This window comes from Orycteropus afer, unplaced genomic scaffold (genome assembly GCF_000298275.1).
Source record: "Orycteropus afer afer isolate SDZICR_OR568_19922 unplaced genomic scaffold, OryAfe1.0 scaffold00303, whole genome shotgun sequence".
Classification (NCBI taxonomy): domain Eukaryota; kingdom Metazoa; phylum Chordata; class Mammalia; order Tubulidentata; family Orycteropodidae; genus Orycteropus; species Orycteropus afer.
The window spans coordinates 3,108,098-3,133,032 of NW_006921890.1; the positions used below are offsets into that span (position 1 = coordinate 3,108,098).

The 24,935-nt window shown below is 54.2% G+C and overlaps 2 protein-coding genes across 2 annotated transcripts in view; one reads left to right on the plus strand and one right to left on the minus strand.

Moving 5' to 3' along the window:
* SLC6A18 (solute carrier family 6 member 18) overlaps window positions 1–13,427 on the plus strand; it is a 37,143-nt gene extending 23,716 nt beyond the window's left edge. Inside the window, exons 6-12 of the mRNA XM_007951621.1 lie at window positions 270–382; window positions 2,112–2,240; window positions 4,231–4,387; window positions 5,437–5,641; window positions 5,924–6,083; window positions 11,950–12,112; window positions 13,245–13,427. Of these exons, the coding sequence (XP_007949812.1) occupies window positions 270–382; window positions 2,112–2,240; window positions 4,231–4,387; window positions 5,437–5,641; window positions 5,924–6,083; window positions 11,950–12,112; window positions 13,245–13,427 (1,110 nt within the window). The remainder of the gene's footprint in view (window positions 1–269; window positions 383–2,111; window positions 2,241–4,230; window positions 4,388–5,436; window positions 5,642–5,923; window positions 6,084–11,949; window positions 12,113–13,244) is intronic.
* Window positions 13,428–23,023: 9,596 nt separating this feature from the next.
* Window positions 23,024–24,935, minus strand: part of TERT (telomerase reverse transcriptase) — a 49,378-nt gene continuing 47,466 nt past the window's right edge. The window contains exons 14-16 of the mRNA XM_007951615.1: window positions 24,731–24,855; window positions 23,658–23,795; window positions 23,024–23,127 (exon numbers count right to left, since the gene is read on the minus strand). Of these exons, the coding sequence (XP_007949806.1) occupies window positions 23,024–23,127; window positions 23,658–23,795; window positions 24,731–24,855 (367 nt within the window). The remainder of the gene's footprint in view (window positions 23,128–23,657; window positions 23,796–24,730; window positions 24,856–24,935) is intronic.

The following is a 24,935-nucleotide window of genomic DNA, read 5'->3' on the forward strand; positions in this document are numbered from 1 at the left end:
GCAGACCCGAACAGGATCCAATTCAGACCCATTTCCCAGCTCCAAAAAGCCTGGGTCAGCCAAGCTCTCAGAGCCCAAGTGGTCCAAGGGCCTTGAGTATGTTAACATCTACAGCGGAAAGAACCGTCAGCTGAAGTGTGCCTGCTCCGTCCATGGTCTCAGGTTACCCTTGGGGTCTGAGCAGGTCAGAGTCACTCCAGAGAGTGGCGCTGGAGAGGTCTTGAACAGTGAGTGTGTGGCAGGCGACTGTGTCTCCCTGTCTGTTCTAGATGCACACTCTCCAGAACCCACGGGTGTGGCTCGACGCAGCCACCCAGATATTCTTCTCTCTGTCCCTGGCCTTCGGGGGACACATTGCATTTGCAAGTTACAACCCGCCCAGGTAGGCAGCCCCGGTTTGGGTGTGGTTTCCTTGATGGGTGGCACGCTGAGCCCGAAGGTCCTAATGCTTAGAAAGCGACACACAAGCACTTCTTTATCTCAGATCCTGCCAGTGGAACCTGAGCCACCTCCTGTGAACTTGCGATAAGAACTTTATGCTCCACAGCCACAGGGGGTTGTAGCAATGACTCATCCCCGGAGACAGCAGGAGGGCCCCTGAAGGGCAGGTTAGAGCAGTCGGAGGCAGCTTCTACCATGTTCCATGTTCCGGACCAGACAGCAGGAAGTGAACTGATGCAGGAAACCAGGATAACACAACTCAGGAGCAATGACATAATTACAGGAACAGTATACCAGAAGTAGCTGTGGGCAAATCGCATGATGTCATAAAAGCAGAAAGTTACTGTGTGTAAACTTCCGTAATGATTTAAACCAGATTCAAGGCCACACTGGTTTGATGAGACCGTAGATAGTATGCACTTAGCATTACAAAGTACACTTACTCAGAATCTCAACAGTCAAGGCTCTGTGATCAACAGTAGGAGAACTTAACTTAATTTCCCTGTCAGCACATTGTTCATCTTGGGAAGAGACAGAAGAGCAGGAAATGGAAGGGGCAGAGGGGTCAGGGACCCTGTGTTTCTATCCCACATGTCACTGCCTTGGACGTTCATCCCAAGCACAATTGCATTCATCTCCCATGTGGAAATGACCCTAAAATACCCACATTGCCCCTTGGTTAACTGCCATCCTGATGGTTATTGTAGGCAGGGAGCTTAGGAAGGGGCAGGAAGGGGTGGTGAGGGGTGGTGGACAACCCCCCAGGTATGTTTCAGTGGCCACTTGGAGCTGGCCAGGTGGGGTGAGGAGGCTGGCACTGCTACTGTCCATGGGCCCTGTGGTCCAGCCAGCTGGCAGGACTGACGGCTCACACCAGGAGGAGGAGCACTGTGGGCATGTGGGCTGTGCTGACGCCAGCCACAGGCCCACAGTTCATGCTGGGAGCAGGTGGGCCAGGCTGCAGCAAGAGTGAGCAGGGATGGTACCCGAGAATCCCCTAAGACAAAACTGGAGAAAGTAAAGAAAAGGAGACCCCCTCACCCCACCACAAATAAGACATGCCGATGCCTCCAAACCCTGTAGGAGTCCCCAGGCATGGGGGCTTCGAGAGTGTGACTTGACCCTGGCCCTGGAGCCATGGGGCACCATCCTGGAAAGGTCTGAGGATGTGAGGTGCTGTCCCTGACAGAGGGGTGGTTTGCCAAGGGCTGTGACCCGACTACAGACATTTCTCTGGAGGCCCCAGCAACCAGGCTGGAGTGGAAGGTGGGATGAAATTGGGCCAAGGAAGGTCCCTGGGCTATTCTGGGAGGGCGTCTGTCCCAGCTGTCTGAGTAGAAGGTGGGTTGAAACAGGGCTGAGGAAGGTCCCTGGGCCAGCCTGGGAGAGCATCTGTCCCAGCATTCCTTTGAGGCCACAGCCCTATCAGAAGATGCCAGTGCTTGGTGACTCTCCCACTGGAGGAGGGACAATGGGGGAGGGGATGAAACCACCAGGTGTAGATCCCCATCTCTGTCCAGGCGCCAACTGCACCCCTGCTTCAGAGCAGGGTGTGCTGGGGTGGTCGGAGGGTGGTGGAGACAGAAAATTCATGCCCCAGATCAGTGTGCTCCCCAGAAGTGAGGCCCTAACCCAGAAAGTCCTGGCAACACGTGTGTGTGCACCTCCAGGAATGACTGCAAGAAGGACGCTGTGACCATTGCCCTGGTGAACAGCATGACCTCTCTCTATGCTTCCGTTGTGGTCTTCTCCATCGTGGGTTTCAAGGCAACCAATGACTACAGGCACTGCCTGGACAGGTGAGTGGCACACCTGGTCACTGCCTGGGCCTGTGAGCACCACAGCCGGGCACTACCCAGGCAGGTGAGTTCCATGGCAGGGCACTTTTGGGACAGGTGAACATCACAGCTAGGAACTGCCTGGACAGGCAAGTGTCATGTGGCTGGGCACTGCCCAGACAGGTGAATGCTGTGACTGGCACTGCACAGGTGGGTGTCACACAGTGACACTGGCCCTAGGGAGGGCGTGACCCCCACAGAGCCCCCGGCACTCAGAAGCCCATGTGACTGAGAAAGAGCCGGATGTCTGTTTTGTCTCCCACATGAACTGGGTGGCATAGTGTTCTTCCAAATTCAGGTCCACCCAGAACCTCAGAAGACCTTGTTTTGGCAAAGGGTTTTTGGAGATGTGATCAGTCCAGGACCTTGAGAGGATAAGACCAGCCTGGGTTATCTGGGTGTATCCTAAATCCATGACAAGTGCCCTCAGGAGAAAAAGGCAGCAGAGGGTCTGAGACGACAGCCCAGGAGGAGGCTGTGTGCAGACAGAGGCTGGAGCACTGCTGCCCTGGCCAAGGAGCACCTGGCGCCACCAGCAGCTGAAAGACATAGGGAGCTGCTCCCCAGAGCTCCGGAGGGCGCATGGCCCTGCCACACCAGGCTTGGACCTCCAGAGCCGGAAGAGGATAAATTGCTATTGCTCAAGCCACCCCGTTTATGGTCACCTGTGACAACAGCTCTAGGGAACTATTTCAATAAGGCTCATCCCTACGTGTGGAGTACCAGGTAGAATGACATTGTTGAGGCCCTTGATTGGTGCTCACAGATTACCTTCCAGACATGCTGTATCCGGTTAAATCCATCAGAGTATACGGCACAGCCCCGAACAGCCGGGATGATTCTGCCTCCCACCTCTGGGGGCTTTTGACATCTGGAGACGTTTTTTGGCCACAGCTGGAGTAGTTGCTACTGGCGTCTAGTGGGTGGGATTCAGGCATGCTGTTGAGAGTCCTTGAGTGCACAGAGCTCCCCACAGCAGGGACATTGCAGGGTAAATGCCCATAATGTGGCTGTTGAGAAGCCCTGGACAGCCCATGTTCTGGTCAGCAGGGCTGGTCATCACCTGAACAGATGGATGGAGCAGAGGACAGGTGCCACCTGCTCCAAGGGCGAAGCTATCCCCCACATGCCCCTGGGCCAGGCACTCACTCAGCAGTGAACTCTCCAGGAACGACCCAGAGAGGCTGCTGGACCTGCACCTTGTGGATGGCCTGACCAACTGGAGGGCAGAAGGGACAGTCCTTCTAGCTTCCCCACCAACTTAGTGAAAAATCAAGACTGAATCCAAGGACAGCATCTGTTTCCCTTGTCACAACATGAATAAGGGCACAGTGGACAAGTGGTTATTTCCCAGTGAGAGGCTCTGGGTCCACATGGGTCAAGTACCCCCCATGTTCAACTCTGACACCTGTGGCCCACCCACCCCCACTCAGCCCTAGGCTGACCTCACCAGCCACCTGGCTGGGATTGAGTGGGTACCACCAGGAGTGGACATGCAGTGTAGGGGCCATGGAGCAGGGTGTGTCCTGTGATCTACCCCAGCTGTGAGCATCACCCTTCCAGGGTGTTTGTGGTTGAACGCAAGCTTGAAGACAGGAATGAAGGTGGGTGGTGGACCTCCAGCACTGGGAGTGAGAAGAGCGGGAGCCCAGTTGCAGTCCTACACTGTAGCCCTCGGAAGCCTACATCCATCAGTCCCAAAGCTGCCCCACCTCCATGCCAACTCAGGGAACGATGGTTCCATGTGGTGAGGAAGCTGTACTGCTCATTGTGAGGAGCCCAGGACTCCTGGGGCGGCCTCCTCCTTCCCTCAGTGAGATTCCAAGTGCCAATCCCACGCCAGCACCCAGGCCATCACAGCCCCCTGCCAGGACACTGTTATGCTTTTCTAGCACCGACAGCATTGCCTTCTGGGATGAGTTTGCTCACCCTGCTCCACTAACCCCCACAGGAACATCCTCAGCCTCATCAATGCCTTCGACCTCCCAGACCAGAGCGTCTCCAGGGATGACTACCTGGCCTTGCTCACTTACCTGAATGCCACCCAGCCGGCCCATGTGGCCCAGCTCCAGCTGAAGAGTTGCCACCTGGAGGACTTCCTGGACAAGGTACCTGAGTGCCCAGGTGCAAGTCAAGGGGCCTGTCCACGGGAAACTGGTGCCACACCTGGCGAAGCTTCCCTGCTAATGTCATCTTCCACAGAGCAGAGGCCAGCCCAGGGGGTTACAAAGGGGTGGGGGACCACAGCCTTCCAGAACATTCTATGGCCTCCAGGGCACCATGTCCTGCTATGCCTGCCCAGCAGACCTGAGGTCCAGAGGCTGACCAGAGAGAGTGGGCAGGTCGGAGGTACCAGCCACAAAGCCACCCAGTAAGCACTGGGCATCAGGCTGGGAGTATGCAGTTGGGAGTCAGGTCCCAGAGGCAGTGGTCTCATGGGCACTTGACCCAGTGGTGCCCAGTGGACACCAGCCCCCACCTCTAAGTCCAGAGACACTGACTTGCTGTCAATTATGGAAGGCAAAAAGTGCATTTCCTTCTAGACGCACACCTGGGCAGAGCTGCAATGGGCAGGACAGCCACCTCAAGACCCTGATTCCAGGAGGGGGCAGTGCATATGTGTTGCAGAGTGTGGCATGTGGTGCACATGTGTGGTGCGGGGTGCAAGGTGTTGTATACATGCATGCTTTAGGACATAGAATGTTGTGTGCATGCATGTGGCAGAGTACAGTGCATGGTGTTTGCATGTGTTGCAGAGTGTGGGGTGTTGTGTGCACGTGTGTTGTGTCCACATGTGCTGCAGAGTATGGTGTACATTGTGTGTGTGTTGCAGAGTGTGGGTGTTCATGTGTGTTGCACAGCACAGGTTGTGTACACACATTTCAAGATGCAGAATGTTGTGTGCCTGTGTGTGGCAGTGAGGGGTGCAGGGTGCACTCATGTGAAAGAGTGTGGTATGTGTTGCAGAGCTCGAGGTGCTGTGTACATGCACATGGCTGCGGTGTGTTGCAGGGCACGGTGTCCGCTGTGTGTGGTGCTGAGTGCAATGTGCACGCATGTGGCAGCGCATAGGTGTGGGTAGGCATGCATGTTGCAGAACTCCGTGTGCACTGCAGGGTGCCTCAGGACTGACAGTAGGATCTGCTGTTTGCTACAGAGCGCCTCGGGCACGGGCCTGGCCTTCATCGTCTTCACGGAGGCCATCATCCACATGCCTGGGGCTCCTGGGTGGGCCGTGCTCTTCTTTGGAATGATGTTCACCTTGGGCTTGTCGTCCATGTTTGGGAATATGGAGGGGGTCATCACACCACTCCTGGATCTGGGGGTCCTGCCCAGATCAGTCCCCAAGGAGGTCCTGACTGGTGAGTGGGATGCTAGGCCGCCTGTAAACCCTGTCCTCACGGCCCTGTCGCCTTGCAGCCTCTCAGCCCTCTGCTCTTTGGGCATAAGACACAGAGAGTTGGAGGAAGGGAAAAGAGAAAGGGAAAGAACTAGGGGGTGCGGGAGTGGGGGCAGGGATGCTTGAGGCAGGGAGAGAAGCCATGGAGTGGAGGGAATGTCTCTTCTGCTCAGACTGGGTGCTGCCGTGTTCCCCCCTGGCTGCTGGGGCCACGCTGACCTCGTGTCCCTGCTGCTCCCCACAGGGGTGGTCTGCCTGGTCTGTTTCCTGTCAGCACTCTGCTTCACCCTGCAGTCTGGGAACTACTGGCTTGAGATCTTTGACAACTACGCCGCCTCCCTGAACCTGATCATCTTCGCCTTCTTCGAGGTCATTGGCGTCGTGTATATCTATGGGATGAAACGGTGAGCTCAGGCTGCTGGGGTGCCCGCAGGCTGCAGTGGGCCTGGTGGGGAGGTTGGTATCCTGCAGGCTGGGTCTGAAGGCTTCGATGCTTATGGGCTCTGTGCATTTCAGCTCAGTGCTATTCCCCAGGACAGCCGAGCTGAGGGTGTAGGAGGAGGTGACTCAAGGGTCTTCCTTTCCCAAACAAGGACTCACACAAAGGGACTCTGTCCTAGGCCCTTAGCTCATGACGCTGGCTTCTGACTGTTAAAGGAGGACACACCTCTGTATGGCTACAGGAGCCAAGGCACAGAGTTAGCCATCTCCAGCCCCAGGGAGCAAACCTGGGTCATGCTGACCGCTACAGGGATCCTAACAGTCCAGGGATCAGGGATCCAGTGACATCAGGAAGGCCTGGCACAGGCTCTGGGCCCCATATCCTGCCCTGGTGCCTTTGGCCTGGCTGGCCACCTCTCTCCCACCTCACACATCACTACTGACCACAGCCATGCCCAGAGATGACTGGCACCTGGGCCAGAACAATTGTCCCTAGGAGCTTGGGTCCTGAGTCCTCCCCTTGGATTCTGAGGGGATCCCAGAATGTCCTGTGGGCACAGGGTGGAGGGGGACCAACCAGGGACTCATCCCTGGTCCACACTCCCCGAGGCTGGGACACCACCTGCCTGGAGAGACAGGAATGCCAAGCTATCGGGCCAGGAAGCTGTCCAGGCAACTGAGGAGAAAGTGTGCACCTGAACCCCAACCAGGCTGGGAGAGCCCTGAAGAAGACATTTAGGAGGTCCAGAGGTGGAACCATAAGGAGGGTAGGGTGCAGGGAGAGAAAGGAGAGGTAGCAGTGCAGCGGAGAAGGTGTCCCCTTGTGGACCCAAGAGGGGGAGGAAGGAGAGGATGGGGAGCTGATCATTCAAAATGTGGACCTGGGCCCCAAGGAGGAGGTCTGGCCTGGAGACAGACTGGAGTTGCCTGTGTAAGTATAATGTCACAAATCATTCATCAGTGGTCTTAACAAGGTCCAGGGTACACTACGTGTCACAGTTACCTGGTGCCGCTGTAACAGAAATACCACCAGTGGGTGGCCTTAGCAAACAGAGCTTCATGTTCTCACAGCTGAGGAGGCTATTAGTCTGAATTCAGGGCTCTGGCTCTAGGGGAAGGCTTTCTCTCTATGTCAACTCTGGAAGGTCCTTGTCTCTTTTCCTGTTTCTTGATCCTTGGAGATCCCATGGGACGCAGCATCTGTCTTCCCCCATCTGTGCTTTTTGTTTAATCTTTTCTATCTCCAAAGAGCGTGATTTAAGGCACAGCCAACATTCATCCGTCTCCTTAACACAACAAAGCAAACCCATTCCTGAATGGGATTATACCCAAAGGTATAAAAACCAACCAAACTCATTGCCTTAGTGGGTTCCAACTCATAGTGGCCGCTCCTTGGGTTCTCAGGCAGTATCTCTATGGAAGTAGATTGTCCAATCTTCCTAAGGTGTTAGGATTTACAACACATATTGTGGGGGGACACAGTTCAACCTATAAGAGTAAGCCCTGGCTCGGTAGAAAGCCAGCTTGGCCTCAGGAGACTTCCAGAGGCCATGTGATTCTCCAGGACCCAAGTTCAGACCCGGGTTCAGCCCTGGGAGAACCTCCGTCAGGCCAGGCCCTATGGAGCACTACGGGCTCTATTCCTGCTCTGCTTTGAATCTCTGCCCCAAGGAAGCAGCACCAGATGTCCCAGTCCCTAGGGCTTTCAGAGCAGCTAGCCAGCCTTGGTTGCCCATCACAAACACACAAATGGGTAGGCAGTCAAGGCTCAGTGATGTGTGGGCACTGAGCAGGCTGGGGCCGTCCCCTAGGCTAAGCTCTAACCCCAGGCTCTTGGCTGTCCATGTTGTGCATAGGGTTGGGGCTTGTGCCTTAGTCTGGAGACTTGGAGAGAGGCAAGGGTTGGGTGTTGTTGGGGTTAGTGCCATCGAGTCAGTTCTGACTCACAGCAGCCCTATATGAACAAAACACTGCCTGGTCCTCTGCCATCCTCGCAATAATTGTGAGGCTTGAATCCATCATTGCAACCACTGTGTTAATCCATTTCATTAAAGGTCTTTCCCTTCTTTGATGACCCTCTACTTTACCAAATATGATATCCTTCTCCAGGGAATGGTCCCTTCTGACAACATGACCAAAGTACTTAAATGAAGTTTGACCATCTTCACCCACTTAAATATTTCAACAAATGGATGCAGCACTGGAGGCACTTACTTGTTTATGCCAAGAAATTTGGAAGACAGCTACCTGGCCAACTAACTGGAAGAGATCGATATTAGTGCCCATTCTAAAGAAAGATGATCCAAACCAAATGAGAAAATTATTGAAAAATATCATTAATATCACACGCGAGTAAAATTTTTCTGACGGTATGTTCAAAATGGTGTCAGTAGTACATTGATAGGGAGGTGCCAGAAACTCAACCAGATTAAGAAGAAGGTGTGGAAAGAGGGATATCATTGGTGATGTCAGAAGGATCTTGAGTGAAAGCAAAGAATACCAGAAAGATGTTTACCTGTGTTTTATTGACTATGAAAAGGCATTTGACTGTGTGGATCATAACAAATTATGGATAACATTGAGAAAAATGGGAATTCCAGAGCACTTAAGTATGCTCATGAGGAACCTGTGCAGAGTCCAAGAGACAGTTGTTCGAACAGAATGAAGGGATAGTGAATGGCTTAAAATCAAGAAGAGAATGCATCAGGGTTGTATCCTTTCATCATATTTTTTCAACCTCTATGCTGAGCAAATAATTTGAGAAGCTGGACTATATGAATAAGAACATGGCATCAGAGTCAGAGGAGATCATCAACAACCTGCTATATGCAGACGACACAACCATGCTTGCTGAAAGTGAAGAAGACCTCAACCACTTACTGATGGAGATCAAAGACTACAGACTTCAGTATGGATTACACCTCAACATAAAGAAAACAAAAATCCTCACGACTGGACCAATAAGCAGCAATGTGATAAGTGGAGAAAATATTGAAGTTGTCATAGATTTCATTTTACTTGGATCCACAATCAAGACCCATGGAAGCAGCAGTCAAGAAATCAGACATCGTATTGCACTGGGCAAATCTGTTGCAAAAGACTTCTTTAAAGTGTTAAAGAGCAAAGATGTCACTTTGAAGACTAAGGTGCACCTAACCCAAACCATGGTATTTTCGATTGCCTCATATGCATGTGAAGGCTGGACAATGAATAAGGAAGACTAAAGAAGAATCGATGTCTTTGAATTGTGGCATTAGCAAAGAATACTAAAAATACCATAGATTGCCAGAACTAACAAATCTGTCCTGGAAGAAGTGCAGTTGGAATCCTCCTTAGAAGAGAGAATGTCCAGACTTCATCTCTCATACTTTGGTCATGTTGTCAGAAAGGACCCTTCTCTGGAGAAGGCTATCATGCTAGTGAAGTAGAGCGTCAGTGAAAAAGGGGAAGACCATCAATAAGATGGACTGAAGTGGGAGGGGAGCTGCTGCATTGTAAATTTTGGTCAATGACATGAGATGAAGTATATGTGAACTGCTGTATGAAAAGTGAATTTCCTCTGTAAATCTTCACCCAAATCCTAACCAAAAAAAAAAAAAAGATGGACTGGCACAGCAGCTGCCATGGTGGGTGCATAGCAATTACTGTGAGGATGACGCAGGAGCAGGCAGTGTTTCATTCTGTTGTATGTAGGGTCTCTGTGAGTTGAAACCAACTTAATGGCTCCTAACAACAACATCCCCTTGTTCTATTTGAATGACTGCCTCTTGTTCTGCGTACAGTTTCCTCATGAGCACAATTGAGTGTTCTGGTACTTCCATTTTTTTTTGCAGTGTTATGATCCAGAGAGTAGAGTGCCTTTGCATTTTTAAATTTTATTGAGGGGCTGGGTACTCACTTTAATTTCTTTAAAAAATGCATTTTAATCCCTGCTTTGGTTACCTAGTGCTGCTCAGACAGGAATATACCACAAATGGGATGTCTTGAACAAATAGTTTATTCTCATATAGTTTGGAGGCTTTAAGTCCGAGTTCAAAGTGCCAGGTTCTCGGGGCTAAGTGAAAGCCCCTCATCCTTGGTCTTCAGCTCTGCCTCCTGCTCCCAGCCCACTGAAGCTGGAGGCTTTTCTTCACTCAGACAGTTCCTGGCTGCTGAAAGTGACAAGCCCAAGGTTAACAAGTAATAAAACACAGTCCCAATATCACCAAACCACCGAGCAGGCTGTTAAGTCCATTAAAAGTCCCAAGATCAGCAGAGCATGGAAGGCTGGTGATAAATGGCATGGCTACATGCAGGGTTCAAGCATGCCATAAGCTAGATACCATTCCCAAAGATGCTTCTTATATAGAGGAAGTAGATCATATCCCTAAGGCAGCTACTTAGCTGCTCACAGTAGGTTCCAACATGGAGTTGATTACCAGTCTTATCATGGGGAATACTACATCCAGCTGCCCAGCCACTCAACCATGCATGGCCAAGTTGACACACAACCTCAACTACCACAGTTCCCAATGTGGCAACTTACTAGTCACCTTTGTGAAAGTGCACACAGGTGGGCTTTAATCCACCTGACCAGGTATGCCCAGACCACTGAACCTGGACAAACAAGGTCTGCAGGAACTTTGTGGCCCACACCCAGGGCCCTGCTGACTCCCTGGACACTCCCCACTCTGGCCTTTTAGGCTCAGTGGATGCCCCTGTCCAAGTGGGCACCTCCTCCCCATCTCTGCAGTAGCTACCATTTGTCCCAGGTACTTCCAGCTCAGCTGTCTCCTCTTTCCCCATCCTCAGAGACCAAACATAGCCTGCCTTCTGGGGGTCAGGATGCTTCCAAGGTGGCTTCTCCACCCATTCCAGAAACAAAGCCAGTGGGCACCTGGAATCAGCATGCCCTCCATTTCCCCTGGGGCCAGGGGGGTCTTTGGGGCCAACCAGAGCCCTTCACAGGGGAGAGCCTGGGTAGGATGCACTAGTGCCGAACTCCCCTCCTACTCATCACCCACTTGCCTGTGGGGTGGGCTGACCCTCTCCAGGCCCTGGTGGGAGCTCAGGAACCACCCCCCAGACCCCAGAGTATCCCCTTCCCAGCCAAGGTTCTCACTCCATGGAGTAAAGTTTCTCAGGACCTGCCTCTCCAGAGGTGGGGAGAATGGGGGTCCCTCCGAGGAGCAGGGGCAGGGTGCCTCCTGGGCTCTGCTATGTAAAGTCCCCTTCAGATCAAAAAGGGCTGTCCCTTCAGGTGGCTGCCCACAAAAGCATGAAGGCAAAGGCTGGTGTGGAGTTGGGATGATGAGTGCTCCAGGTACATCTTCTTCATAACATTTGACCAAGTGTGTTGGATGAGCATGTGGGTAAGGAGCAAACAGGCAGCAAGAGGGACCATCAGCAGTGGGGGTGGGGTGCACCTTCGGGAGGGCAGGGATACAGAAGTGGAACAGACCATTAGCAGGGTTGGTGTCGGGCAGATGAGAGAGACCATCAGCAGGGTGGGGGTACAGGAGTAGACAGACCATAGGCAAAGTGGGACAGACTATCAACAGTGTTGGAGTAGGGGGGTGGGAGAGACCATAAGTTAGGTGAGGGGAGTGTTGAAGCCTGGAACAAACCATCAGCAGGGTGGAGGTGGGGGCAGACGGACAGGCCATCAGCAGAATAAGGGTTGTTGTTCTGACTCATTCTGACTCACAGCAACCCTACGTACAATAGAATGAAACACTGCCCAGCCTTGTGCCAGCCTCACAAAGGGTGTGGGTGTGGGTGGGAAAGACCATTAGCAGGGGGAGGGGAGGGGTAGATCAAGAACCTGAAGCCACATCTCTCCGAGGGCAGGTTCTGCAACGACGTGGAGTGGATGACTGGGAGGCGGCCAGGCCTCTACTGGCAGGTGACATGGAAACTTGTCAGCCCCCTCCTGCTGCTGTCCATCTTTGTGGCCTACATCATGCTTCTGGCCCAGAAGACACCAAGCTACAGGGTCTGGAACCCCCAAGACGTAGGTCCTTCTTCTGGAGTCCTGGGAACCTGGCGGCCCTAGGCAGGTCTTGTGGTCTGGACCCTTCCCGGTGCTCTCCAGGCCTAGCTGACCCACACTATGGGCAGTGTGGCCTTCTCACTCCTACCTGCAAATGGCGAGATTCAGAATGTAAACAGGACACCTATGGCATGGAGCCCAAGGGGTCCAGGAGCCCCAGTGTCCCTGAGCCATCCCAGCAGACCCTCCAGGAGCCCCAGGGGCCTTAGTGTCTGGTTAATGACACTAGGGCCCAGATGCTTTCAGACTCTGGTGACCTGAGACCCTGTCTGAACACACAGACCTGGTCTCACACCACACTTCCCAGTGGGGTAGAGGGGTGGGCAGCCGCAGTGTCCATTCCCAGTCCTCAGGGAGAGTGCGGAGCTTACAGAAGTGTCAAGGAGCCACCACTGATGGTGTAGTCCAGCCGACTATGCTGTCACACAAGATTCTCTCAACAAAGGAGCCCATACCCACCCAACTGCACTCTGAGTAGCCTGGCCCCATGGACCCTGCTGTCCCCCTCAAGTCCTCACACATGAAGTGCTCGGCACCCCCACACATAGGGCTGTCCCTTCCCCTGAGCCAGGAGCAGTTCCTTCCCAAATTCTTAGAAAGGGGAACTTCCCTCAGCAGAAACCACAGCCGGTAAAGGGGTGACAGTTCAGAGTTGTCACACATTTGAATTACTTTCTCCTGTGACCATGACCATGTCATGTGAGTCACACGCCAAGTGCCTGACATAGGCCCTGACTCTGACAGCCCATGGTTCAAGCTTTTCCCAGAGAGCTCTGTCCCCATGTGTGGCCCAGCCCAAGTTCCAGAACATCCCACAGCCCTTTCACTGCAGCCCCTCATTGCCGAGAGGAGCCCCACCAAGGTGGCCACTGCCCCTTGTTTCTCTACTTTCCTCTTTCCACTTTGAATGAAGTCTTGCTTCCCTGTCGTAGGAAGGGATGAGGCAAAGCTGTCCCTTTATCAGCAAGGGGCAGCTTCATCAGGGGGGTGGGGGTGGGGCATCCCATTTCCTTGGTGATGCTGTCCTCTCCCCGGGACATGGGGGCTGTGGATGCCAAGCCAGCTCAGCTGATGCCCATTCTCGTGTCCACAGGAGCACTTCCCCTCTCGGCAGGAGAAGCTTTACCCCAGCTGGGTGCAGGCCACCTGCGTGCTCCTGTCTTTCCTGCCTTTCCTGTGGGTCCCAGCGGTTGCATTGGCCCAGCTGCTTGCCCGGAGAGGAAGACAAAAGCAGCAAGATGTGCACCCACAGCTGCAGGATGGCTGTGGCTGCTGAGGGGAAGAGGGCCCCAACCCCATGTGTTGCTCACGGAGCCCTATCCCACATTACACACTGGCTGCCACCCAAGACCTGCGTGTTTGTTGATTACCTGAAGTGCTTGCACCCTCCACATCCCATTCAGGTGGCAGCCCGGTTCCATCACTGTGGTCAGTGGGTTCTCCAGACTGGAGGTTGAGACCCTTTCTGGGCAGTAATTGCACAGCACACAGCTCCTGGGGCTCCATTATCCAGCTGCTCTGGAGTTGATTCCAATCCAAGGTGACCCCATGTGTTTCAGGATAGAACTTTTCCATAGGGTTTTCATGGCTGACAGTTTGGCAGTAGATCATTAAGCGTTTCATCCAAGGCTGTGGATGGACTGGAATGTCCAAGCTTGCAGTTAGTAGGCAACCCTGTTAAAGTTTTCTACCACCCAGGGTCCATTAGGGCTTTGAAGTCTGTGTAAATGCTGCTCCCAGAGGCCACATAGGACATGGCCTCCATGGCCTCACACTGCCACCCGGGCAAGTCCATCCTGACTTGGGAAGCCTGGAGCAGTCTCAGCCAGCAAAATAGCCAGAGGGTCCAAACTGCCCAGCAGGGCCAGCCAAGGGTCTCTGCATAGGTCCATGTGAGCATACTTCATTGGGTGACATCCATGTCATATGAGTCACTGGAATTGAGCCCAAAGCTGATCCCCAAAGCAGAAGAGGGGTCCCCTGTGCTGAGCTTAAAAATGGCCTTTCCAGAAAGGAAAGCCCCTCACTTCCAAAGTCCCCTTTCTTTACCTAAAGCACAGTGACCCATCTACTGTAATTTATTCATCATAGGGGACCTCCAGCCACAGGACACTGGCCTGTGTCCTCAGGGGCCAGGGGCTGTGTGGTGTCCACAAAACCATCCCAGTGAGTCCCTGGCCAGTCTCACCTCTCATCTCAGGACAGCTTCTCCCATGTGAGTGTCATCAGGGGGCAGACAGCTGGCTGGATCCCCAAGGACCGGCAGCTCCCGAGAGTGTCAGGGGGGCCTGGCTGAGGTCTGCCCTGAAGTATCTCTGAGAAACACTGCATTCTGTCATCTCTAACTTTCTTTGAACTATCAAATTTGTGTTTTCCCAGAGAGTACAAAAAGCTTGATTATCAACTAAGATTTTGATTGTTTGCAAGGGATCAGAAGTGCCAAGTATTCATTCATTCCTTCATTCTTAGTCCTCACCTGGCGCCTCCCAAGACTCAGGCTCTCTGCACAGCCCCTCGGCTATAACCTTCTTCTTACCTTACAGATAAAAAGGAGCCACCAGGATGTCCCTCATCCCCCCAAGTCCATACGCACTCACTCACCCCCACCTGACCGAGCTTCCTCCCTCCCTCCTTTACATGACAGTCCTCACTGGCCGCTGTGGCCACCCACCAGCAGGTCCTGGACACAGATTTGCTTCTCAGCTGCCACTCTGGTGTCATTCTGATAGGAACAGCCACAAATAAACACCACAACATGTCTTTCTAACCACCTTTTTAAAGTAGATGGCCGGGCACTGTCCAGGGTGCTGAAAGATGTTCCAGCTGATCAGAACTCAAATCCAAACTGTCGTGGAGTCATTTCCAATTCACAGTGACCCCTCCTTGGGTTTCTGAGGCTGTATCGCTAGAGAAGTAGATTGACCAGTCTTCCTTCCGAGGAGTGGCTGGTGGGTTTGAACCTCCAACCTTCTGGTTAGAAGTCAAATGCCTTAGGCACTAGGCTACCAGAGCTCCTTGGAAGCAGCAGCAATTCAGTAGTAGAATTCTCACCTTCTGTGTGGGAGACCGGGGTTCGATTCCTAGACAGTGTGCCTCACGTGCAGCCACCCTCCGTCAGGGCAGGCTTGTGTATGCAGCAAAGCTTGCAGACTAAGAGGGACCAGGAAGAAAGGCCTGGCAATCTGCTTCTGAAAGACAGTCTGTGAGATCCCTCTGGTTTTCAAGGTCCAACCGATTGTGATGCTGGTGCAGGACTGGGTGATGTTTCATTTCACTGAGCATGGAGTGGGGGCTGATGCGACAACAGCTAATAACAACATAAATGCTCTGGTATCTGTGCTTGAGACCATCCTTGACAGATCCCAGAGTAAACTGAAGTTTACTGTAGGGCCCTCCTACAGAGGAGTTAAGTACAGACAGACCTCGTTTTATTGCGCTTCACTTTATTGCTCTCTGCATTTTTTACAAATCGAAGCTTTGCGGCAACCCCGTTAAGCAACTCTCTCAGTGCCGTTTCTCCAACAGGGTGTTCTCATTCAATGTCTGTGCCACGTTCTGGCAATTCTCACAATACTGCAAACTTTTTCACATGCTATTACACACTAAGACTACAGCATAGTGTGAACCTAACTTTTACATGCCCTGGGAAATTAAAGAAAAAAAAAAAAATCGTGTGTCTTGCTTTATTGCAACATCCACTTTATTGCAGTGGTCTGGGACTGAACCCACAGTATCTCTGAGGTCTGCCTATTTTAAAATATGATTAACTCAAGAATGGCCTCCCTGCAAGCCGGATATGTGTCCTGAGAGTCCTCAGTAGATGAGTCCTGCCCTTTGTTCCTCCATCCACATCCCCGACATCCAGGCAGGAAGGGCTTGAGAAGTGCAGAGCGGCAGCCCTGGGACAAAAGGGGCCGGCCACACTCTCCCTTCTCATGGGCCCGGCTGACACAGCACAGAGAAAGTCCAGTCCACACAGTGGAGTGAGTGCAGAGACGAGGCACAGAAGCACTGGCTCATATTCACTATTGTCACCTCGTTTGAACCCCATGGGTTGTTCCTGTTGTCAGTACCATTGTCATACACACACACACACACAAATGAACTCTAACGAACTTCAGCCAACAAGGCTTTCACTGGCTTTCAGGTCTAGTTAAGATCCAAGGTGGACTGCTGGATCCAGGCAGGCACACAGCATTAACAGATTCTCTCTCCCCCTTGCAGCTCTGCCCCTACGGTGTGTTTCTCAGGCTGAGTCTCTCTATGCACGTTGCAAAGTCCTTCTGGCTCATAGTCTGGGTGAGGTGGTCTCTCTCCCAGAGTTCAGACATCAAATCACAGGGAAGAATGACTGATCAACCGGGTCATGCAAACGGTTAAAACACTCGGTTGCTAATGGAAAAGCTGGAAGTTCAAGTCCACTCAGAGGCACCTGAGAAGACAGACCTGGTGACCTGCTTCTGAAACCCCACGGGGCACAGTTCTATTCTAGCACACAGGGAATTGCCCTACGCCATACATGAGCATCACTCCCACGGCCACTGGGATTTTCATGTTGCATAGGAGAATAAGTGAGACCTTCCAGAATAATCTGTCCTTCCAATTCTTGTGGCACTAAGAAAGTGAGCCCCCGGGCTGCATCCCTCATGCTCTTGGGCTGCAGGAAAGGACACCGGGGGAAGCAGTGGATCTGGGTGCATCTTGGAGACTGTTCTGGTTCCCTAGTGCCACTCTGACAGGAATATACCACAGATGGGAGGGCCTTAACAAACAGGAGTTGATTCTTACAATTTGGAGGCTTTAAGTCCAGTTCAAAGTGCCAGGCTCTAGGGGCTGGGGGAAAGCCCCTCAACCTTGGGGTCCAGCTCTGCCTCCTGCTCCTGGCCCACTGGTGCTAGAGGCATTTCTTCACTCAGACAGCTGTTGGCTGCTGAGGCTGAGAAGCCACAAGGTTGACAAGTGAAAAAGGCACAGTCCCGATGTTACCAATCCACATGGCAGGCAATTAACTTAAGTCCACTGTAAGTCCCAGGGTATGCAGAGCACAGCAGGCTGCTGAGCAACAACATGGCTACCTGCAGGGTCCAAGCATGCCATAGGCTAGAGACCATTCCCAAGGCTTCTCCTTATACACAGGAAGCAGACCACATCCCAAAGGCAGCTCTCAGCTGCTTGTGGTAGATCCCACCATGAAGTTGACTGCCAGTCTCATCATGGGGAATAACTAGCACCAGCTGCCCAGCCACTCAACCAGGCCCAGCTAAGTTGACACACAAACATAACCACCACAGAGACTGTCAGGCCCTCCTCCAAGCCCAGGCACAAATGCCTTCACACCAGTGCTTTGGAAACCCCCACAGGCACAGTCTCCTTGGGCCAGGGGGAGAGGCCAGCCTGTGCACCTGTCTCTCAGGGGAGGACCAGAGCCAGCAGCCTGAGTCTGTGGGGAACACAGAAGCCCCACTCGCCCCAGACCTGTGAGTCTGTGTGTGTGCTCCAACAGGACCCTTGGGTGATCCTGTCACACAGGGATGGGCAGACCTATGACTCACTGCATGTGTTTTAATAGGACCCCCGGCTGCCACACTGGGTGCACAGTGAAGGGCAGGTGAGACTCTCACTGAACCTCACCTGTTCCACACTAGCCTCGCATGGGAGCTGCCCTGAATACAATCCCCAGAGATGGGCGGACAGGTCTCACTTTGCAATGAACCCCGGTTTTGCTTTCCATTTGCTGCCACAACAATGACTACCACTTGGTGACTTCAAACCCACACACATCTTAGAGCTCAGTAGGGTGGAAGGCTGACATGGCCACTGGGCTGAAGTCACGGCATCAGAAAGGCTGGGTCCCTTCTGAAGGCTCCAGGGGAGAAGCCGCTGCTTTGTACCTTTTCTGGCTCCTAGAGGCTGTCTACACTCCTTGGCTCATGGCCCCCTCTGCCACCCTCAAACCAGTCCTCCTCCTCACATGGCCATGTCTCTGGTTCTCCCTCTCCAGCCACCTCTTCTACTTGAAAGGACCCTGTGATCACACGGGGCCTGCCCAGTAAAAACCTCCATTTCAAGGTCAGCTGACTGGCTATCATTATTTATCTGTAGCCTTAACTCCTGTTGGGGACCTGCTCATCAGTCCCAGGTTGCAGGTTTGGTCATCTGTGGGATCAGTATTTTGCCAGTCTCCAGCCCACCAAGGCTTGAGAAGCCCTTTGCTGTCTAGGTGAGCAAACATATGATGGGACCCTGAACAAACTCCGGTGATGGTGGGTGAGGGAGGGGCAGGGACACTGGCTGAGGGCCATCTTCGGGAGAGAAGTGACTTTTTTTGGAGGGGGGGCGCCTGGGTATATCATCTGTGGCCCTACTTTCTCTTGCATTTGCTTGATCTTTTCTCATTTGAACCCCATTTGCTCTAGAAGTACCTGTTGAAGGAACAAGTGTCTTAGTTCTCTGTTGTTATTTGCCATTGAGTCAGACTCGACTCATAGTGACCCCTCCTTGGGTTTCTGAGGCGGTATCACTATGGAAGTAGATTGCCCAACCTTTCTTCCGAGGAGTGGGTGGTGGGTTTGAACCACCAGCCTTCTGGTTAGCAGTATTCTAGTGCTGCTGTAACAGAAATGCCACAAGGGGGTGGCTTTATCAAACAGAAACCTATTTTCTCATCATTAGGAGACTAGACGTCTGAATTCGGGGCTCCAGCTCTGGGGGAAAGCTTTTGCTGTTGGCCTTAGAGGAAGGGCTGTTGTCACGTGACTGCCTACCTCTGCTGGCTTGTTTACTAATCTCAGATCTCAAAAGAGATTGATTGGAGACACACCCTGCACTCCGCCTGCCTCAGTAACATACAAGACATCCTGTTCCCCGTTGGGATTACACCCACAGGTGCAGCGTTATGACTGCCAGCACACGTGTGGGGGACACCATTGCACCCACCACAGTGAGCCTATTCGTACCTTGTGCAGATTAGATGCCTGAAGAAATAGGACTCTTCTTTCCTTTTTAAACTCTGTTATTTTGCCCCAAGATTTGACAGTCTCCACAGTGGTCTTTCAAAAAGAGATAAATCAGGAAGCGTTCTTATAGTTAAGTGACATCCAAGCACACATCTTTGAGGGGAACTCTTAAAAAAAAAAAGTTCAAGTGATCCAGAGTGAAAATGGAACAAGATGCACTCAATGACAGAAGACTCAGGAAACTCGCAGAAGACCGGTGGCTGAGGTGCTGACCTGAGGCCAGTCCCCCACAGGTCCTAGTCTCTCCCTGAAATTGGGCACACAGGTGGAATCCCACGGGCCTTGTCCTTGACCTCACCGGGTGGGCAGATAAGCTGAGTCACCTACGAAGAGCCTTGGCTGAAGGGCTTCAGACGCGCTCACTGTGGTTCACCCCTCTGCTGAGAATCCCCGTCCCCCTGGATACACTGAATCAGAACCCACATTTGAAGATCTCACACGCACCTAAGAATCACCGGGGATCTTCTGAAATGGAGATGCTGAGTCAGCTACTCTGGGGTGGAAATGCATGTTGTCAGCTGAGGTCAAAGGTGAACGAACCGGGTTCAAAGCCCTGCTTGGCTCGCGCCGGCTCCCGGGATTGCCCCTCATTTGGTTGGACCTTCCCCTGTGTGTCCTCTGCCCTGGACCCCGGGCAAGGGCCTTCCTCTGTTTAGATGGGAAAGCTCCCTGGGTGCGGCTGGGGCGGGGCAGCAGGTGCATGTCCTCGTTACTCATCCTTCTCCTCCAGGGCCTGGCACTGCTGCCGTGGGATGCTGCATTTATGGTAGGCTGGCAGGCCTGGGTTGAACTTAGGCCCATCATCAATTCCAGTCTCGGTCCTCACGGTTCTCGACGCACGTGCCAACAGGGGTGTCCACTGGCCATTCACTCCTTCTGGCCCCCTGTGGCTCGTGCTGGCACAGGAAGCCTGTCCCAGGCACTCAGGGGTCCGTTACGCTCCGTGACCTCCTCACACACACCCCGGGAATCACACAGAGCTGCCAAAATGCGCCTCATCCTCTTTGGCCAGCTTGCTCTGTGCCACCCCCAGGCAGGGACAGAACGGAAAGCCTGGAGGAGGGCAGACTGTTGAGATAAAACCTGCAACCCCTTCCCAACACGGCTGCTCCTCTTCTTGGTGGGAGCCCTCCAGCTGTGAGGCCCTGGTCCAGCCCCCCCATGCCCACTCTGCTGCCACACTGTCTGGACAGTGTGGGCCTCTCTAGCCCATCTCAGCAGAAGCGACCAAGGGCAGAGGGGGAGGTCTGCTCCACGAGGCCTGGTGACTCTATAGCTGAGGACAGCTGAAGGGTGGGGGTGCTGACCGAGACCTGCTGGCTCGCCTAACTCTTGCACCTGCAGGCAGCTCAGAGGGGAGCATTCAGGAGTGTCCCACTTGGGCTTCGTAGCACCTGCCGCACCTGTACGGGGGGCTGCAGACCCTGCCCCGACTCAGCCATCCCCCTTGTTGCTGTCAGAGAGACCCCAGGCCCCTCCGTATTTCCCTTCTTTCCGGGTGGCCTCGGCCACTCTCTGCCATGCCCCCCACCACCCTGCCCCCCCTTTGCTTCCCCTCAAACTCCTGCTGGTGGACTGAGCAAGCCGCTACACAGAGCAGCTCACAGACCAGTACACGGCTCCAACTCTTCCCGGTTCACAGCTGGGTGCCTGCCCAAAACAGTACCCGGAACTTGTTAAAAATGCAAGTATCTGGCTCGATCCCCCAGCTGTTCAATCAGAAGCTGGGCGGGGGTGCAGCCCCTGTGATGCCCTTCAGGCATCCGAGTGGGCTCAGGGGTGTGGCCCACTGCTGCGCCTGCGCCCCCTCGTCACCTCAGAGCCCTCACTCTTCCCCCCACAAGCAGCTAGTGCAGAGCTGACCATCTCCCACCCGTCCAAGGAGGGCCTGCCCATTCCCCTGGGCCCTCAGACACCCCTGCAGAGCACAGCACTGACACTGGCCCACCCTGAGCAGACAGTGCCATCCAAACCCCTGGTGCCGCCAGCCCTTCCTGACTACAGCCCACTTCTCCGGCCGAGTTCCAGCCACAGTCCCGAGCCCTCTCATTAAGGCAGAAGCCTGACGCCTAAGATTTGGACTCCAAGCACCGAATTAACCTTGTAACTCTCATTCTATGGTTCTAAATGAATGCTGTAAGGTCTTACCTGAATGCCTTGCCATGTGACCTCGCAATAAACTAAATGCATTTATGCACGTCACACTTGAATCTACCTTTTCTCAGATTTCTACAATCCTAGACATCATACGCCTCACATGAGTTCCTGGGGGCACAAGCGGTTAATGGTACAATGCTACCAAGAGGAAGGTGGGTCAGTCCACCCAGAGGTCCCTCAGAAGAAAGGTCTGGTGGTCGCTTTCCAAAAATTCAGTCACTGAAAACACCAGGGAGCATGGTTCTAAAAATTCAGCCGCTGAAAATGCCAGAGAGGATGGTTCTACTCCAACACACGTGAGCCAGTACGGGCCAGGGTCGACCAATGGCAGCTACGTTTTTATTTCTCAGTGTGCATTACAAAACAGAGCGACATTGGAAGGGAGTGAGAAAAATCTCTAGAGGTTAGCTCCTTCCTGTAGCACTCCCACCCCATGTGGACAGAGCTTTGAGACCCCACCCCAGCTGCAGGGCTTGGTTCATCTGCATGTGCCTGGTGCCCCCAGAAGTCGCATGGAACTGTGGGGATCCAGCGCTTAAGACCGGTGGCTGCAAGGAAGGGTCTACTGAGGACCAGGAAGGAGACCAGACAGAAGGGCGGGTTCGAGGACAGGGATAGACATCAGTGTCATTGCAGTGGGTGGCAGCAGTCAGGGGTGTCTGATTCTCAGGAGGGGACGGGTGGGGCAGGTTGGGGGCATCCATCTCCCACGGTTGACTCTAGGTCAGAAGCCCCCACAGGGGACATCAGGACCCTCAGCCACTCACATCCAGGCAGATGCGGGGAAGTCCCAGATGCTAGAGCCAGCAGGTGCAGGGTCCAGAAGGCAGGGCAGAGGGGAGAAGGGAGCGGGGGTGAGGTAAGTGGGAGGGTGGGGCCATCTGGGAGCAGGGCCAGGAACAGCAACAGGTGCCAGGGGCTGGGCCAGGCCTAGCAGGAGAGGCAGGAGGCAGCAGAAGAGGCAGGAGGCAGAGTCCAGGGTGGGCAGGGCACGGACACTCCAGACGCCAGTGAGGGGCATGGAGCAAGGTCACAGATGGTGTGGGCAGGCCCGGAGGCCAGGCCTCCGACAGCTGACTCAGCACTCCGCTGACTGGGAAAGATTCATTTGGGGTGGACTTTGGATGAAGCCCCGGGGCCCATAAACCAATGAGCTCAGATGATGGCTGTGGGTACTCCCAGGGCAGGTGCAGGTGACTCGTGACCTGGGCCACTGTGTGGGTCGGCAGGACCCAGCCCAGCCCATGCCAGGGGCACTCCTGGCGCCACCCCTGCATGGGCTCTGGGTATCATCACTGAGCCTGAAGGTCCAAGTCCTCTGTGACAGCCCTTTGACAAAGGGGGTAGGTGAGGACCCCCCCCCCCCCAATATCCCCCAGCATCACTCATCATGATGCCTAATTCTGTCACTAGTTGACACCCTGGGCCACTAGAGGGCCATGCTGCGTGGGCTCTGCTCTCAAGCCCAGGGCCCCAGGGACTGGCCCCCTTCCACTGGCTCCAAACACACACAGCTGGGCCACCAGTGTACCGGGGGGCAGCACAGGGGGCGGGCCCAGGAGAGCAGCCACAAAGAGCCTCCCCCACCCGTGAGACCAACAGCCCTTCTGGAGGGAGGTCAGCTAAGGAGAAGTGGGCAGGATGGCAGCTGCTGGGGGCCGAGCTCACCCTGAGAGCTGGTCCCAGGGGCCTCCCGCCGTCAGTCCAGGATGGTCTTGAACTCCCTATGCAGGGACGGCGCGGCGGCCGCCTCCAGTAGGGCCATCGTCACCTTAGGGATCTTGCGGCCCAGCTGCATCTTGGCTGCAAGAAAATGACTGAGTGACCTGCCCTGAGGTGAGATGCGGGGCGAGTGCCCTCCCACAAGGCCCAGGTGACAGCCACCACGCTTACGGAGCACCAACCGACCCGACCGTGTACAGGTGCTCCAGGCCTGGGGGCTCAGCAAGGAGAGACACAGCCCTACCGGTGCAGGGGAGAGGCGGGGAGGAAACTGTGCAGAGGGAGAGACAAGAGAGGGATGCAGGCTGTGGGGATGGATACAGGGAGGCAGATCACAGGTCAGAAGGTTCCAGAAAGCCCATGAGGTGGGAGCCAGAAATAGACCAGCCGAGCTGTACCCCAGGTCCCTGAGAACAGACAGCCCCTGGAACACATGCTCACTGGGGTAGTAGCACCTTCCAAGTGTGGGTCCCAGACACTCCACCTGCCAGGTCAGCACTTAGGGGGGCTAGAATCTGTATTTCCCTGATGTCCCCACACTGCCCCTGCTGCCATGTGGACAAGGTCACCCTTGGCCTCCATGACAGGGGCTTCCCTCCACCCATGCTCACTTGTCTTGAGTGTCCCCAGCAGACACTTGTAGGTGACTCGGTGGTGGGCCAGCTTGAGCAGGAAGGCCTGGTGGCAGAGCCAGCGTGCTGCCTCAGAAGGGAATGGGCCCATGGCACCGGGGGCCCCCAGCGACATTCCTGCAGGGCAACCAGAAAGCTCAAGGCTCGTCCACCTGGCCCCTGCCGCACTCCCACAGGGACATTAATCTCAGACCTGCCTGCTGTGTCCTGAGGCCCAGGACAGGCAGAGCCTAGGTCAGGGGGCAGACCAAGGGCAGGAGGTAACCCCTTTCAGGGGCTGCACCAACACCAGCACCCCACTTCTCTTCCGTCCCTCCCAACAAAATCTCCAAAACAGGAATAACACAACATAAAGTCGGGCTGCCAGCCAAGGACCACAGAAACAGCCCGGCCTGATTTCAGACTCATCAGAGGAATCCCAGGGCAGGGGGCGGGGGGACTCTGCAAAGAAGTACTAGGAGCCGGGGGGGCAGGGCTCCGGGAAGCAGAGGGGTGACTCCTATCACTTCTCTGCTCCGGAGATGGGAAGGGGGCCACAGGGTGTCGGCAGGGGCCCAGCCTCCTCCTCCCGGCAGCCTGGTCTAGGTCTGTGCACGAGCCCCCATCACACATGGGGGCAGGGATGCACACATCAACGTGGACAGGGCAGCTGAGGCACCCAGACACTTCCTACTCGCTGGGTGACAAAGGGGCAAGGCAGAAGGACATGGGAAGGCCACTGCCAATTCCCCGTGTCCTCCTGCTTGTATCAGTCAGGAGAACCATCTGCCCCTTCACAGGAGGCTAGAGAGCACTCACCAATGAGCAGTTCTGGGGTGTTGAGACCTCTATGATTCCAAGCCCAGTGCTCCCCAATATCCTGACTTTCTGAACTCCAGGAAAGAGGATCCTGATCTCACCACAGTGGCACCACAGGGCCCATGGTGGGTAGGTGAGAGGAGCAAGAGCATGCCCAGATGCAGGGAAGCTTGCATCCCACCAACATGTGGGTGACCCCAGAGCCCACAGTGTCTGGGGCTGGACCACCCATGGCTTCTGGCTCCTGCGTGCACCTGCGTTCTTGGCCTTGAGGATGGAGTAGCAGCGGGAGGCTGTGTCGGAGATGATTCTGAGGAAAAATGAGGGATTCTTCCCAACTTGCTGACTGAACGGAAGCTGGAGCACACAGGCATGGAACCTGAGGAAGAGTGCCAAAAAGCGTGAGGAGAGGCGCCAAGCCACAGTGTGTTTGTGTCTGCGTGTGCATGTGTACCACTG